The sequence below is a fragment of the Echinops telfairi genome, unplaced genomic scaffold (assembly GCF_000313985.2).
Source record: "Echinops telfairi isolate 266 unplaced genomic scaffold, ASM31398v2 ScPeMD7_9;HRSCAF=40, whole genome shotgun sequence".
NCBI classification, from domain to species: Eukaryota; Metazoa; Chordata; class Mammalia; order Afrosoricida; family Tenrecidae; genus Echinops; species Echinops telfairi.
In genome coordinates this window covers 78,043,826-78,061,490 of record NW_022103906.1, presented here as the reverse complement: position 1 = coordinate 78,061,490, position 17,665 = coordinate 78,043,826, and the positions used below count along the sequence as shown (strand labels likewise).

The 17,665-nt window shown below is 44.3% G+C and overlaps 2 protein-coding genes across 3 annotated transcripts in view; one reads left to right on the top strand and one right to left on the bottom strand.

Moving 5' to 3' along the window:
* Nucleotides 1-5,253, bottom strand: part of HADHA (hydroxyacyl-CoA dehydrogenase trifunctional multienzyme complex subunit alpha) — a 40,057-nt gene extending 34,804 nt beyond the window's left edge. Inside the window, exon 1 of one of the 2 annotated variants that reach the window (XM_045286555.1) lies at nt 5,033-5,253. In XM_045286555.1, coding sequence (XP_045142490.1) covers nt 5,033-5,099 — 67 coding nt within the window. In that variant the 5' untranslated portion in view covers nt 5,100-5,253. The remainder of the gene's footprint in view (nt 1-5,032) is intronic. The other variant, XM_004696415.2, reaches the window with a different exon arrangement.
* Nucleotides 5,254-5,376: 123 nt separating this feature from the next.
* Nucleotides 5,377-17,665, top strand: part of HADHB (hydroxyacyl-CoA dehydrogenase trifunctional multienzyme complex subunit beta) — a 40,753-nt gene continuing 28,464 nt past the window's right edge. The window contains exons 1-3 of the mRNA XM_004696073.2: nt 5,377-5,478; nt 16,284-16,358; nt 16,462-16,506. Of these exons, the coding sequence (XP_004696130.1) occupies nt 16,292-16,358; nt 16,462-16,506 (112 nt within the window). The 5' untranslated portion in view covers nt 5,377-5,478; nt 16,284-16,291. The remainder of the gene's footprint in view (nt 5,479-16,283; nt 16,359-16,461; nt 16,507-17,665) is intronic.

Sequence of the window (17,665 nt, the reverse complement as noted above, 5' to 3'; positions counted from 1 at the left end):
TAAGGCTGTAAGGGGTCAGAATGGACCCCAAGGCAGTGGGTTTGGTTTTCTTTTCTTTTTTTTTTTTTAAAAACATTTTATTAGGGGCTCATACAACTGTTATCCCAATCCATACACACATCAATTGTGTAAAGCGCATTTGTACATCGTTTCTCAAAACATTTTCTCTCCATTTAAACCCCCGACATTAGGGCCTCACTTTTCCCCTCCCTCGCTGCTCCCCCCTCCCGCATGAGCCCTTGATACTTTATAAATGGGTATTTTGTCATATCTTGCCCTGTCCGATGTCTCCCTTCATCCACTTTTTGGTTGTCTGTCCCCCAGGGAGGAGGTCACACACAGTTCCATGTAATCGGTTCCCTCTTCCCTACCCATTCTCCCTTTACCCTCCCTGTTTTGCCACTCACACCACTGGTCCTATAGGGCTCATCCGTCCTGGATTCCCTGTATTTTCAGTTCCTATCTGTACCAGTGTACCTCCTCTGGTCTAGCCAGTCTTGCAAGATAGAATTCGAGTCATGGTAGTGGGAGCGGGGAGGAAACCTTTAGGAACTAGAGGAAGGTTGTATTTCTCATCATTGTTACATCGCACCTTGACTAGCTCATCTCCTCCCCTAGACCCCTCTGCAAGGGGATCTCCAGTGGCCTACTAATGGGCTTTGGATCTCCACTCCGCACTCCCCCCATCATTCACTATGGTAAGATTTTTTGTTCTGATGATGCCTTACACCTGATCCCTTCGACACCTCGTGGTTGCATAGGCTGGTGTGCTTCTTCCATGTGGGCTTTGTTGCTTCTGAGCTTGATGGCCGCTTGATTACCTTCAAGCCTTTAAGACCCCAGATGCTATCCTTTTTGATAGCCGGGCACCATCAGCTTTCTTCACCACATTTGCTTATGCACCCATTTGTCTTCAGTGATCCGTTCGACACCCCGTGATCACACAGGTTGATATGTTGTTCCATGTGGGCTTTGTTGCTTCTGAGCTAGATGGCCGCTTGTGGGTTTGGTTTTCAACATCACCTCACAGTCATTCATCCAACAAAAATCTGCAGTACTTTCCTAAAAGCAAGTCAGTGTACAACCACATTTCCCAAAGCAGCAAAGCCCTGCATTCTGGTCTACCATGTGCTCTGCACTGGTCTAAGTACTTGGAGTGAACAAAATGTACATTTTTCAGGCAACACGAGATACTATCTGGGAAGACTTGGCTCTACTTGATAAGAGTTTTAAGTGAACAAGTGAAAATAGACCTAGCATTAAAACGTTTTCCTGTAAAGTACTAAAAGCTCCAGTGGGAGTTGAAATAGGCGATTCAAACTAGGGTAGGACAACGTGAATTAGAGAGGGAATGAACTGGTTGGGGAAAATGGTGCGGAAAGATAGATAAAACCCAAGAAATAGGATCAAACTGAAGCAAGTATGTTAGGAGATAAGTGCCTAGCTCACTGTCATTGAGGTCACTCTGACTCATAGCTCCCTAGTACCTTAAACACTGAAAATCTTTACAGGATCAGACAGTCTCATCTTTCTTCCACGGAGTGGCTGATGAGTTTGAACCAAAGACCTATGGTTAGCAGCCCAATGCTTAAGCTACTATGCCACCAGGAGTTCTTGTAAGTGCTTAGACAAAAGAAGAAAAGATAAGGAGGTATGGGCATGGGTTGCAATTTTAAAGATAAAATATTTGAGACAATAGGTTGTTATTTATTAGAATTTCGTTTAAACCCTTTAAAACTCTTATCCACTAGCCCACCTTTGCCATCACCCATATGTACACAGAGAGAGAGAGAGAGAGAAGAGAATCAGTAAACAAATATATTTGGAGAAGAATGGGCAATCACAACAAGCAAACCCTGGTGTAGTACAAAGTAGCTTTGCCCAAGATCTGTACCAACCACTTAATCAGAAGCTTACTTGATAGCAGCTGGATGAACTTCAGCCGACATTTACTGTGCCAGCCCAAGAGACAGAAGCCTTTGCACTACTTTTTAATCATTCTAATCAAGAAAGACCTACAAGACCTCATAAAACTATCATCAGTGAAGTCAGCTGGAGTATGCTGACACCGATTATAAATTTGAAAATGTTATCTTGCTTTAAAAAAAAATTTTTTTAACTTCTTTAAAATTTTGTTTTATTTATTTATTTTGTTATCTTGCTTTTTAAAAATCATTTCATTGAAGGCTCCTACAACTCATCACAATCCATACCTACATCCACCGTATCAAGCACATCTGTACGTTCGTTGCCATCATCATTCTCAAAACATTTTCTTTCTACTTGAACCCTTGGTATCGGCTCATTTTCCCCTCCCTCCCCCACCCTCCATCCCTCACGAACCCTTGATAATTTATTTATTTTTTTTCATGTCTTACACAGTCCGATGTCTCCCTTCACCTATCTTGCATGTTATAGTCAAAAGTGTTTTCTCAAAATTCAGTCTTGACAGAGGAATGGGAATGGGGAAGTGAGGGTTAAATTTAAAGGAGAGTGGCAGGGGGAATTACGCATTCAACCACCGCTGTGGGGTCTGCAGTTTGAAACCACCAGCTCCTTCAGGGGAGAAAGATGAGGCTTTCTGCTCCCATAAAGATTTCTAGCCACAGAAACTAAAGAAGCAGTTCTACTCTGTCCCCTAGTGTCCCTCTGAGTCAATCCTACTGTGTCTGGTCTGGTTTGGCGTCTACACAGGTATTTGCCTTAAATTCATTTCCTGCTTTAATATTTAGCCACTTGATTGTCTGGGAATTTAGAAAAGTGAGAGAAGTGGGAATTAGTAGCCAAAATACTTTGTTCCAGATATGATTAATTGTAGTCATATTCAGAATTATAGTACTGGTAGTACAGTACTCTAATTTAAATTCAAGAATTTAAAATAGGTTACAAAGGAAGTAAGCATCCATAAGCAAATGTCACAATCTTGAGGACCGTTGACAAAGCCGCTTTCCTGGGGAGAGACCAACCTGTTGAGTTTACATTGCAATCCAGGTGTCCTGATGATTTAAAATTCACATCCCAGATTACTTTTCAAAATGTCTACGTTGCTATTAAAAGTGGCAGTAACGGAAATGAGCCAGAACCAATCACATTGTCCACTTGTCGGCTTTGACTCCTAGTGACCCCTCAGGACAGAGTAGAACAACCCCGCAGGGGGCCCAAGGCTGGAGTCTTTACTGCACCTGATCGCCACAGCTTTTTTCCTGGGAGTGGCTGGTGGGTTCAAACTATCAACCTTTTGGTTAGCATTTGAGTGCTTTAACCACTGTGCCACCAGTGCTCCTCTCATGGGTGTGGACACAATGCAAAATCTACATTACATTTATGTGCATGTATATATATATGTCTATATGGAAAAACGAAACTTGTAGTTTTTTTATTCCACACCTGTAAAACAAAAATTACCTTTTAAAAAATCCAATGTTTAGAGAGTCCTATTTCTTCTGGGCTGGAAAGTAGCTAACAATTACTGAGCACTTAATCCATGAAAAACTTACACCTCTAAAATAACCTCTCTCAACAACCCTAGAAACCTCTGTGTTCTACTAGAACTGCCCCAAAAGGCTCCCAAGGCTATAAATCTTTACAAAAGCAAGCGGCTTCATCTTGCTCCCATGGAGTGGCTGGTGGGACTTTTTGGCTAGTAGCCAAGTGCTTTAGCCTTCAGAGTCCCCAGAATTCTCTTAACAACCCTATAATGTGGCTTATTCTGCATTTTACAGATAAACAGAGTAATTGCTCAAGGTCACCAGCGGGTGAAAGGCAGTGCCCGATGCCAAGTCAAGACTCTACATTTAATGCTTTTTAACTGCTTTGTCATGCTTCTCCTGCCACAGAAAATCAGTCAGTTATTTTACAGGAGGAAAACAGAGCCAGGGTTACATTTTAAAATGTATCCAAAGTCACATAGCCGATGAGTGAAAGGTTGGTGACTAGAAAGCCTATGTCAGGCTCAGTGATACAAGATATGAGTAGGAAGAGAACCTGCGTGCTGTATTTCGTTTTGCTTTTTAACCCGTCTCCCAATCTTTAAGTATCTCCGTTTTCTGTAAAGTGACTGACATTAGGATATGTATACACTCGCGGCGTGGTGGAGACTAAACCCACTGGTCCAAGGAGAAAGTAGACAAACGATTCAATCCTCCTAAACGAGTCCCTTTACAGGAAGGGGAATCTCCAGCGACCTGACTTAAACAAAGCACGTGACCACGGTGGTCCAGGCAGAGGGGGAAAAAAAGGACATTCCTGTTACAAACCAAAATTTCGAACCCCGTCATTCCTGTGAAAGCACATCCTGCAATAAGAAGTCCGGCGCATTTTGCCTTACCAATTTGGGAAGCTCGCCCCAGGCTCGGTGCTCCAAGGGCTTACTTTAACCCTCCCATTGCCCGTGGCCCGAGAAGGCGATCGCCCTACAACGCACGCTGGCCGGTAACCGTCAGGAACAAGATTAGACGGCGCACTGTTCTTTTAAAACACCGACGCAGGGATGGCCTACGGTGTCGTCTCCCAGGTTCCGGGACCTCTCGTCGCGGTCCAACACGCTTGCGAGCGAGGTGACACGCACAGACGCGGTGTGGCCGGGCAGGAGCGCGGCAGGAGCCGGTCAAGTGCGAGGCTGGCTGATGCCACGCAAGCAGCGTGCAAGACGGAGCTTGTGGCCGGCAGGTGCCACCAAGCCGAGATGTGACCGGCTGGGGTCCCTGGCCCCCGGGCTGTCATGGAAGGAAATAACCAGGGGCGTGAGCCCAGGAGCGCGGAGAGGGAGCCGGGCGGAGGGTACCCGCAGGCGGAAAAGGACCGCGGCGTTAGGAAGCCTGCTATCGCCGCGGGGCTCGGGAGACCCCGGCCCCGCAAGTCCGTTCCCAAGGACACAGGGCCCGGGGTCTCAGGACAGGTCTTGCCCACTAGGGCCGGGTGTCCAGCGCCGGGGCGGAGACGAGGCAGGGACGGGGAGACGCAGCTCCCGAGCCGTCCCTGTCCGCCCAGGAGCCCCGTCCCGGGCTGCGCAGCCCCCTCCGTTAGGCCTCACCTGGGGAGCGCAGGGTCCTGGAGGCAGTGAAGCGGCGGAGGCTGCCAATCGCCCGGGAGGCCACCATCTTGAAAAGAGAGCCGCAGTGGAAAGCGCGTCCAGCCGCTGGGCCCGAGCAGAAGACTTTTCTTCCCGCAGCCTAGGCCCGGCCGGGCATCCAACGGACTGCCTGATGAAAACCTAGATACGGAGTTGGGGGCGGATGCCCTTCGCTTCCGGGTGACTGAACTGGAAGGACACTTTCCGCAGCGGCGAAGGGCGGCCTATCAGGCCGGGGGTGGAGCCCCAGGCTTTCCAGTCAGGCGCTCGGCGGGCAGCCCGCGAAGCCCGCGGGCGGGGCACAGGGGGAGCGGTCCTTTCCGGGAAGGACCCCGAGGTCGGGCCGAGTCTTGACACTTGGGTCCGAAGCCTGCTGGGAGTCGCGTCTCCAGAGGACGGTGGTTGAGGTACGTGTGCTCAGCTGGTCGTGTTCCCCTTCCCCTCGGGCGGGGTCCGCGCGTCTTTTCAACCGCCCCCTGTGGTGCGGGTCCTCGCCGGCCCGGGATGCCCAGGTTCAGGCGAGCAGAAGGAAGCTAACCCGGCCAAGGCTGCAGTCCCCGGAGCGCTTTCGTTAAGGCCTTCGTCCGGGTGCTCCTGGTATTACTTTTGGCTCTTGAGGAGTGGCGTTATCGCCAGCGTGTAACACAACAAACAAGTGGCTTGTGCCGGTCGCATGCGACACTGTGACTTTCGAGCGATGTTGCACATCAGTTGTAGCGACTCGGAGGTGTGCCTACCTGGTCTCTGTGTGGTAACAAGTCGGGCTGCTACTGAAAGGACGAAGGATCTAGAGGCAGCTAGAAGCATCCGTGATGAAAACCTGAGATCGGCCATCTGAAAACCGACTCCCGACCACCCCATGGGGCGCAGTTCTACTGGGACAGACACGGGTCTCCACGTTAACGTCCCCCAGATGAGTGGTTGGCTCCACTCTAGCCCATTTTCTGCTAAGAAGGGTGGAGCTGGTCATGTGACCTGGTGCCGACCGGCGGGGTGGGCGTTCAGGCAGTCTTCCCTCCTGCATCCATATACCGGGGGAGTGGGGAGGAAGAAGGCGTTTCGGTTTTCCGAGTCCAGGAAGGACCTGGATGGAGAGCCTCTGATCATTTACTCCCATCATTTTATTGGTGAGGAAACGGAAGCCCTGAAATCAGATGGAGTGATTTTACCTAACATCACAAGTGGTAGAGAGAGACCTAGAACCGAGGCCTGACAGCTGCGTTGGTCCTCCGTCGACCTGTGTGTAAATAGGTGATGTGTCCCACAAGGAAGGAACCCGGAAGGTTTGCTGTGCTCCAGACACTTGCACGTCATCTCATTTCATCCTCACAACCCTACATGCTGTAGGATCATTTGCATTTTGTTAGATAAATATGGCAAGTCGAGGGAGAAGGAAATTTTTGACAGGCGGTGGAACCAGAATTCAAAAATAAGTCCTGAGCCCCATTCCTCATTAGACGGACATTCTGGCAAGAGAGGAAGCCAGGAAGAGACAAGGGGGGAAACGACAGGGATGGTGAGATTGAAATGAGAAAGGAAGAAGTTTCTGCTCACGTCATGTAATAAGTCCCTCATCACTTTGAGCCCTTTATGCAAAAAGCAGACTGATCAGTGATCACTTCTTAGGAATTGTAAAAAGGGCTCCTGATGATTTCCATACCTAGGATTTTTACAGTTCAAGCCTGCCCCTTGTCCACATAATGCTCCCTTCAGCACTGGATGATGTGTAGCACTTTAGATCAGGGATGGCAAGCTTTTCCTGCACAGATCTAGGAAAGAGCTGACACAGATACCTGTCACCCTCTTTGTTCTATTTTATAAAACTATTCTTAACTAGAGCCCTATTGGGCTATTAGTTTGCCCTCTGTCACTGATTTAGATGACCCTTTTGGCTCTTGATTTTTTTTGGGGGGGTAGGGGAAGGTGTCATGCTCTCAACAAAATTGTAAGCTCTAGAAATGTTAGAATGCTTGCTGGATCCTCAGTACATTTTTGCAGTGGCTTATACAGAGTAGAAACTGAATGAGTTTATATCACCACCTACTAATAGTAGCAAATACATGTATAACCCTTAGTAGATATCAGACACTGTTCTGAGTAATATAAGGGGGTTTCAAAAAGTTCATGGAAAAATTCCATTATCTTCCAATTCCGTCTTTTCAGGAACTTTTGGCAGCCCCCTCAGATATTTTAGGTACTCCTCATGGAAGCCCTACGAGATGGTGCTGGCATTAGCATTTTACTGATGAGGCATCTAAAAGAAAGTGGTAACTTGCTTAAGCTCATACAGCTAGGATGGAGCCAGGATTTGGTCTCCAATACTTAGGCATTAGCGTCTTTGCGTTGTATCTTACTGGGATTGTAATAAGGACCTATTACTGCCGACCCATCTTGCATAACTTGCCTACCCACTTCCTCTGTTCTCCTGCTCCCAGGTTTGTCTTTCTATAATTCCGCGCCAGATTCAAACCTGGTCCACCTTGAAATTCCCATGCCCCCCCAATTCCTTTTTTAAGTAGCTTGATTGGCATAAAAGTCACAGATCTTACAATGTAATAGTTCAGTGATGACCAAGAGTGGTGCCATCATCCCCACCATCAACTTCAGAATATTTTATTCTTTCTCATTGTCATTGCTGTTAGAGCTCCCCAAATTCTTGAGTCGAAATTCTATTTCCTGAGGTTTAGAGCAAATGACAGTAAAGGCCCACCCTCCCATCCAGTGGGTTGCTTAGCCTCCCTTAATTTTGAAGTCAGGATTTGTTTCTCTCTCTTTCTTGGTTATTAATTATTGAAGGATTATATAGTCTGTATTTTTGCCCTACAAACTATGGAAAAATCTAAACACATCTATATTTTACGATTCAGTGACAATTGCACTTAACATACTGCTGTATTTTTTTTTGCTGGACATTTTTGTACATATTATGTTTTTATATGATTATATAAGGAACCCTAGCGGTGCACTTGGGTTACATGCTGGCCTGCTAACCACAAGATTGGGGGGTTTGCTGCTCCACAGGAGAATGATGAGGCTGTCCTGCTCCTGTAAAGATTTTACCGCCTTGGAGCTCCTACCTAGGCCCACAATGAGTCAGAATTGACTCAGTGGCAATGGGATGCAGGATCTTCACACAAGGGGACGTCAAAAGGTGTTGTTACTAGAATTCCAGTTCATAAAGTCAGTGGTTTATTCCAAACGAAGCCTGTTTAAGCATGTCCCAACAACCAGTAGATGACTGCAGACATGTTCTCTCAGTCATACACTTGTCTTAGTCTCCTTAGTGTGCTCTCAATAAAAAGGGTCCTTGATCAAAACTGACTTCTGAAGGTATCTGCTGGCCAGTTAAATTCAAGGCAGAAGAAAGGTCTGGTGACCGTATCTTGAGTTTCCAAAGGGGTCATCTTGCTAGAGCTCCTAGGATGATCACGAGGGCTTATTAGGAAGACATTTTAAGAAAATTAAGAACAACATTGATAAGGATGAGGCTGAGAAAATTGCACTAAGGGATTTTTTTGCCCCATCGTGACAATGCACCTGCTCATTCTTGAAGGGTAGCAAAAGATGCCCTATGAGAATCTCATTGGGCATCCTTACCCCAACCCCCTTAGAGCCCTGCCCATACCCATGACTTCCAAAGGGCACTGATGGGAGCCCCTGGGGGCTGCCACTCTGTCTTTTTGACATGATAAACGTCAAGCACAGATTTCTTCAGGGAAGGGTTTGAGAACTGGAAACCCCGTCTTCAGAAGTGTATAAACCGAAATGGAGGAGAAGATGAAAGACTACAATAGCTACACGTTTTGGCATTTTAGTTTAATAAAGATTTCTGTAGCAGTATTTTTTGCTTACCCTTGTATAAATGTAGATGGAAAACAAGCTGTACATAAAAAAGAGGCAGAAGAAAATAAAAGCCCTTTCTATCCCTTTGGAATATAGACTCGTTAGCCCTGTGGGCTTTCTTGACTGTCACAAAACTGGGTCTTACTATACATATAACTATAACTCAACTTTTCGTTTTATAATTGTGGACATCATTATACTTCCGCATATACATTACTTTTTTTCCCTTCAAACCACTAAACAGTGTTCAATAGTATGTTTATACTATGATTTAGTTAACCATCTCCTATAGATTAGTTTTTCACAAATGCAAATAATGCTACATTGAACATTCTGAACATTTCTATGGACTAGAAATTCCTGTAGGTTATAAGAGGAATTCAGATTCACACGTCTATCCGTTGTATATTAAAGATCCAGCTATTTAGTTAGATGCATTCTTACCAGAATTGGATATCAACCATATTTTTTAATTTTTGTTTGCTCATTTCCCCAACTAGTTAAGGAAGGAGACTTTCAGTTGCAAATAACAGAAAATTCAACCAAGTTGGCTGATTGATTTTGTATTTATGGACTTAAACTGAACTGAGAAGCACAATGTAGGATAGTTTCAGATGTGATGTGCTCAGGGTTCTAGTTTCATTTTCTAGAATTCTCAGCTTTGACCTCTTGGAGTTGACTTTATCATTATCATGATTATTTTTAAAAATTATTTTTCTTTTAAAAAATTTAATCATTTTATTGGCTCTTACAGCACTTATACAATCCATGCATCAATTGTATCAGGCACATTTGTACACATGTTGCCATCATCATTTCCAAAACATTTTCTCTCTACTTGAGCCCTTGGTATCAGGTCCTTTTCCCCTTTCCTTCCCCCACACCCCTGCTCTTGTAAAACCCTTTATAATTTATCAATTATTTTTATTTTCATATTTTACACTGTCCGCTGTCTCCCTTCACCCACATTTCTGTTGCTCACTGAGGGGTGGGGGGCAGGAGTTGTACTTTGATCATTCCCTCATTATTGGCCCTGAGGGGTTTATCTGTCCTACTTCTTTCCTCTCTTTCCTTTTACTTTCCTCCTGACCCACTATCACGTTCGAACTTCATTCAGCTCTCTGTACTTCCTCTTGGCTACATTGCATTTGCTCCAACCCCACCAGGCATTCTGTGCCCTCCTGGCCATTGTCTTGTTCCCTTGGCTCCGCCTGGCTTTATCATTAATTAGACTAACATTTTTCACATTGCGAGTTGCTAAAGCAGTGCCCAGTCTTAGGAGGAAAGATGCTTTGTGTCCCAAATTCCATTCAGAAGTCTTGAATGTCAAGACCACCCCTAAATCAATGCAGGTGGTCAAGAGAATGCTGTGCACTGCTTGGGTTGGGTGGCAGTTGACGTGAACTGATAATACTATAGGTAAGAGAATGTGATTGTTCTGATTGGCTTAAGCCCCAATGTTGGGTTGAGTTAAATCCTGTGTGTACCAAATGGCAGCTACACTGGGGTAGAATGGATATTGGGGTGGGAATCACAGATTCCACTACAGACTGTTTCTCATTTTCTAATTATTAGTGGAAGTCTCTGCAGCATACCAGCCCCCACAATCAATGGGTGCAAAGGGCGATTGTGTAATTGAGGGGTAAAATTAAAGAGACATCAGACAAGATAAAGCATGAAGCTGCTCATCTAGATGGCCATGACCTCAGCAGCCAGATCAGCGCAGAGTGAATATATTTCCAATCACGGCTTATGTACACTTAGGGGACGCGCAAACCCCCCTAATTACATAGTAACAGGAGGGGGACAAGCTAGGGGTGTACATGCAATAGGGAGGAGAGGCACTAGGGGCATACATGTGACAAGATGGGCAGTCTAGAGTCACCTTGGTGATCCCTGTGTTGGCGTGACCTTGTCTTTGGGCTGTCCTTCAGAGAACAATCTACTATCCTTATTAGAAGACAGTGGGCCCCCCCTAGGGTGGGACATACTTTAGGGTCTGATCGATCTAGATGGCTGATAACCCTCAGGGAGATAACCTTTAAGCAGTTGACCACCAACTGTATAGCCATTGACCATGTGTTAGCAAGCAGCATTTTTGGTTTGGCGTATAATATCGGGGGACAAACCTTTCTATATCCCCCAAACTCATTCTCTGTTTCGTATACTGCAAATATTTCCTTGATCTGTTGTTCGCTTTTTAGCTTATTTATTTAATAATTTTATTGGGGGCTTGTACAACTCTTATCACAATCCATACATACATCCATTGTGTCAAGCACATTTGCACATTTGTTGCCATCATCATTCTCAAAACATTTGCTTGGTATCAGCTCCTCATTTTTTTTTCCTTCCCCCCCTCCTCCCCCTTCCCTCATGAACCCTTGATAATTTATAAATTATTATTTTGTCATATCTTATACTGTCCGGCATCTCCCTTCACCCACATTTCTGTTGTCCATCCCCTAGGGAGGAGATTATATATAGATCCTTGTATAGTATCTTTTGCATTGTAGATATTGTTACTTAAATAGATAAAAATGGTTTTCATTATGATTTCTCGATTTTGTGCTATATGTTGGAAGCCCTTATCCATCCAAGATTGTGAAAATATTCTCTGGCACTTTCTTTTCATGCTTTCATGAAGGGGTTAAAAGAATTTGTGGAAAATGGAATTAAAAGATAATGGAACTTTTCCACAAAGTCTTTGAAGCTCCCTTGTATAGTTTAAAATATGTATTTAAATATTTATTATTCTAACTGGAATTTATTTATACATGTTATTAACTATGGATGACACTGTATTTTTTTCCAAATGATTTGCCATTTTCTCAACAAAGTCACTCAAAGTGCTCAATTTTAAATTCTTATATGTATGGGTATGCATCTGAACTTACTGTGCCCTGTTCTTTTGATCAGTTTCATTTATTCTTATGCCAGAACTGCAGTGTTTTAATTACTGGTGCTTTATAAAAACTTTTAATACCTATGAGTATTAGCCTGATGCGGAAATTGAAGAATTCTACCAACACCTTCAATTGGAAATTGATCCAATCTGCAATCAAGATGCATCGATAATTATTAGCAATTGAAATGCAAACGTTGGCAACAGGAAAGAATAGCTGGAAAATATGGTCTTGGTTCTAGAAACAAAGCTGGAAATTGCAGGACAGAATTTTGAATGCTACATAACAAATACCTTTGTTCAACAACATAAAAGATGACTATACATGTGAATTTCTCCAGATGGAATGCACAGAAACTACATCTGTGGGAGGAGACCATAGAGAAACTCAATATCGGCAGCTAAAACCAGGCCAGGGAACGAATGTGGAACAGACCATCAATTGCTCGTATGTCAGTGCAGGTTGAAGTTGAAGTAAATGAAAACAAGTCCATGAGAGCCAAAATGTGGCCCTGGAGATAGCCCACATGAATTTTGAGAACACTCAAGAATAGAGTTGATTCACTAAACACTAATGACTGAAGACTGATGAGCTGTGAGAGGACATCATGAACATTATACGTGAGCAAAGCAAAGCATCCTTAAAAAGACAGGAAAGAAAGGAAAGATCCAAGTGGATGTCGGAAGAGACTCTGAAACTTGCTCTTAATCGTAGAGTAGCTAAGACAGATGGAAGAAATGATGAAGTCAAAGGCTGAACAGAAAATTTTTGAGGGCAGCTCAAGAATACGAAAGTATTATAATGAGATGTGTAAAGACCTAGATTTAGAAAACTGAAAATGAAGAATACATTCAGCATATCTTAAATTGAAAAAATTCAAGCCTCAAGTTGCAATATTGACTGTCGTCTCTGGGAAAAATATTTTTAATAAATGGGTTTACATGGATAGCCAATAGTGCCTAAAAGATACTTAATGTTTATTAAGATTGCTGCAGTTCCTGGAGAAGGACATCATGCATGGTAAAGTGGAGGAGCAGCAAAACACAGGAAGGCCGTGGACCAGATGGATTGACACCATGGGCAACAGTGACTTCAAGCCTAAAAACAACTCTGAGGCTGGTGTTCCATTCCGTTCTGCACAGGGTCACTATGGGTCAAAACAGACGCCATGGCACCGAAGAGCAACAACAGCATTGTTGTAAATTGTATTTCAAAATGAATATAAGGGAATGTGTGTCTAGACCCCTGTGACACCAGCAGTCACTTCTGGAAACAGTGCTGCCCATCTCATGTGTCTCCCTACCAGCGTCCCTGGAATGGAGCTAGGCTGGTGAGCCAGGAGCTTATCCTCTTCCATCTCTTTTCAGTCCACCTGGTTGGAGCCCATTTCCCTTCTTAAACCAGACTCTGCCATGGATTCCGACTCATAGCGACCCTACTGAACAAGGTCAAACTGCCCCTGTGGATTTCGTAGGCTGAGGGGAGAAAAAAGCCTCATCTTTCTCCCATGGAGCGGCTGATGGGTTTGAACTGTTTACCTTGCAGTTAGCAGCCCAATGTGTAACCTACTTTACCTCTAGGGCTCCCTTTTAGTCTATAAGACCTTGCGAAAATTAAACCCTATGCACTTTATATTAGAAATCTATTGCGGTGTAACAAGTCCCCACAAAATTTCACTTAAAGCAATAATTGTGTCTGGTCTCACGTGGTTTCTGAGCATCAGGCATCTGGGGCATCGCTGAAATGCTTGACGTGGACTGTCTCACAAGGTTGCAGTCAAGACGCTGGCCAGGCTGCAGTCATCTGCAGGCCCTTTTTCTAAGCTCACTTGCATGACTTGGCAGGAGGCTTCAGTCCCTCACACACGATCTCTTCTTAGGACTTCTCATAATGTGGTAGCTGGCTTCCCCCAAAGCAGCGGTCTGAGAGAGACCAAGAAGGAGACCTCAGTGCCAGCCTCATCTGAGAAGGGACACACCTTCTCTTCTGATGAATTCTTTGATGTCGCAGACCTACTTGGGTATAGTATGAGAGGAGATAAGATGGGGTGTCAAGACCATGGGGTAGAGATTCTTGGGGACCATCTTGGAGATTGGCTACCATAGCCTTCATTGACAAACCTCACAAGTTTGTTCTTTTCTAAGTTCTAACATGTTCAAAATGTTAAAATTAGGAACAAAAAGTTCTCCTAGTTCAGCAGTTCTCAACCTATGGGTCGCGACCCCCTTGGGGGGTCAACCCTTTCTCAGGGGTCGCCCGATTCATAACAGTAGCAAAATGGCAGTGATGAAGTTGCAACAAAAATAATGTTATGGCCGAGGGTCACCACCACATGAGGACCTGTCTGAAAGGGTCACGGCATTAGGAAGGTTGAGAGAACCACTCCTAGTTACTCAATTCCCTTCTAGCCCCCTTTGACCAGGTACTATATTTTATATCCTGACAAGGAAATGCATGCATTTTTGTTTTTAACACAAATGATAACATGCCTCACACCCCATTTTGCCCCTTGCTTTTTCCATTTAATATCATAGCTTAGCTGTAGTACCAAATTGGTACATTTCCAGATCTTTTATCTTATTTCATTCGGTGAAACAAATGATTTACTTATCCAGTTCCCTGTTTGTTGGCTGCTCTTATCTCTTGCTATTCCATAGGGTGCTGAAGGAGATCAAGCCCCATGGGAGCCAGTGAAAGTGGTTGCATTTGCTGCGTCAGTTTATAACCTTTGCCCGTTTGGCTATTTTTTCCCCCTGCTGATTTGTGGGAACTCATTATTAGGACTTTGCCTGTTTTTTTTTTTCTTTTTTTAAGGAGAGTGGTTTTATATTTTAAATTTATTTTTATATGTAGCTATTTAAATGTTTAAAAATTATCTTGAAGTAATATCAAACTTAGAAAAGGTTTCCAGCGAATTATGAGAATATGAATAAGTATGAATGCTTCCTTGAATACGTTAGTGTGTATGTCCCTCAGAGATAGACATTCTGTACTTAATTCTGTATAATCACAAAGTTGTTGCTAGTTGCTGTCACATCGACTGTGCATAACTCAATGGAACACCTGTGCCACAATCTATGATTACTGGTATGTCTGAGTCCACAGTTGTGACCATTTTGTCATACCTTTCAACACTATCCCAAGATTCTGCTGTGATACATAAGGTATTCATTCATTAAGTTTTGGAAGTATGGTGCCAGACCTTTCTTCCTACTCTGTCTCAGTCTGGAAGCTCTACCGAAACCTGCCCATCACAGATGACCCTGCTAGTCTATGAAAGACTCGTGGAGTAGCTTCCGGCATCATAGCAACGTGCCACCCACCACTGAAAAGCAGACTGACAGATAAGAATTAAGTGATTAGAACGTATTCACGATAAAGCCTGTAACCCGTGTCCTTTGTCTTTGGGTTGATTCTGATTCATAACAACCCCATAGGTAGAGTAGAATTACCCTGAGGGTTTCAAAGGTTTCTCCACTGTGGTGGTGCAGCTGGCTGCGAACCGGAAGGCTGGTGTTTAAATCCATAAGTGGCTATGCTGGTGAAATATGTGGCAGCCTGCATCTGTAAAAGTTGGAAACCCCATAGGGCAGTTCTACTCTGTGCTATAGGGTCACTGTGGGTTGGAATCGACTCAACAGCCATAGGTTTGGTTTGGTTTAATCTTGAAGGAAATGGATTGGCGCATCTTTCTCCTGCAGAGTGGCCGGTGGGTGTGAAGTGCCAATCTTTTGGCTAGCCGCCCAGCACTTAGCCACCGGGCCACCAGGAGCTTTCATAATCACAGTACCACCTTCTAAAGCAGGAACTTGGGATCAGTGGTTGCAAGATCAGGCCCAGCAGTCTGTCTACCCCTTTGACCCTAGAGGAGAAGGGCCCCCACTGAAGTTAGGCTGCTTGGGTTCACGTTCCAGCACTGCCACCTGCTATCTGTGGTCTTTGGGTGAGTCACCCACCCACCTGGGCCTCAGTTTCCTCACCTCAAAGGGTAGAATTGTAATACATACTTCATAAATTGGTGTGAGATTAGATGAGTTGCTTAGAATAGTGATTGTTACCATGTAAAAGCTTCATCACAGAAGCTATTATATTATTTGAGGAAGGGTAGTTGGCAACAGGTTACATTTTATAATATTTTAATAGCCATAGATGATGCTATTGATCATCACAGATTACAATGGCAACAAGCGAGAGCCAATCCATTGCTGCCGAGTGGATTCAGACTCTTGGAGAGGCCTTGGGCTGCAGAGTGGAACCGCTCGCTCTATAGGCTCTTCTTGACGGGAGTCTTTATGGGAGCTGATCTCCAGGCCTTTCTGTGGCGCCACTGGCTGGCTTGGGACCCCAGTGCTTAGGAGAGAAGCTGAGAGCACACTGCTTGTACCACCGAAGGACGTTTGCCCCTCAACATAGCTATAAGTATTCAAATAACCCAGGATGTCTTTTTGTCCTCCTCTTTTTAGGTTTCAGAATGACTACCTTGTTGACTTACACTTTGAAAAACCTTCCTAACCTATCCAAATGGGCCCTCAGATTTTGTAAGTTTGCACATTCCTTTCTTTTTTGAGATTATATTTGGAGTTAGAAGCATCTTACATACATGTCTGACTTGTCTCTAAGCCTGTGTGTTTTGTTTTCCAGCTATAAGACCACTGAGCTGCTCTTCCCAGCTTCAAACCGCACAAGGTACAGTCACTTTGTAAAATAAACATTTCCGATTTAAATGTCAGATTCTGGATTCTGCATTCATGTTTTATAAATAAAAAGCAAGCCTCATTTATGCTTCCCGCCCCTGCTTTATGTGAGAGGCATGAGTGATGCTATTGCCTTTAACTTTAAAATAGACAATGGGCATACAGCTTGGTGTGGGTGGCATTGGGCTCCAAAGTGCTGACAGGAGGCTGCTTCCCGGGATTTGAGGCTTTCTATCAGATAAACACTTAGTACTTGTTCTCTTTGCCTAGGTTCCATGCTTACTATAACGCCTGCTTTCTGGTTCACTGTAGTATTTGTACTTGGATAATAACTTAATGAAAAAAGATGGCTCTCTTCCAGATTTGCCTCCCTCTGGGTAACGTGGCCACAAACTGGTCACTGTACTTTCCTGTGCTGTAGTGTCTAAGAGAAAAAATGGAGTGGTGAAGATCAGAAGCACTTTGGAAGCTATAAACTTGATGGACATTCATACAGTGAAATTTGCAAATGCTAGTGTTTGTGTTAGATGGAAATTTACCAAAGAAGAAAAATGCAAATATTTCTTACTAAATAGAGTGACACACAAGTGGTGACTATACCCTGTCAAAGGTGAAAACTTGTGAGATCCAGAAAAGCAAGCTCCAGCCCCAGTTCCTGCTCTCTCAGGAATTCCCTGAATACTCTCAGAAGGCGGCTTAAGCCTGACTTGAAATGTTTCATGTAACAAATCTATTTCCTGCAGCCTCTCAATTCTCATCAGAATGTAGAATTTTAATAGCCTGACAGAGAAGAATTCCCTTCTGTCTCACTTCACCTTTCCCCTGATTCTAATGCTTGCCCAGGCCTTGGCTTTTGCACACAAGCAGGCCTGCTCCTTGCCAACTGGGAGAAGGTCACACTGAATGACTGAATAACTGAATACCAATAGAGGGGAAGCATTGATCTGGCATTAGAGGATCCTCCTTTGTAGGGCTCTTGACTCTTTTATACGTTTCTTCTCCCAAATTAGATGGCAAACTTCTAAGAGTCTTAAGCCTTTCTGTATCCCCAGTGTTCCACACAGTGCCCGGCACATACTTTGTTCTAAAACTGATGGTGATAGTGGGGCAGAGAGGCACAAGAAATGTGACTGATCCACTGGCTGACTGCC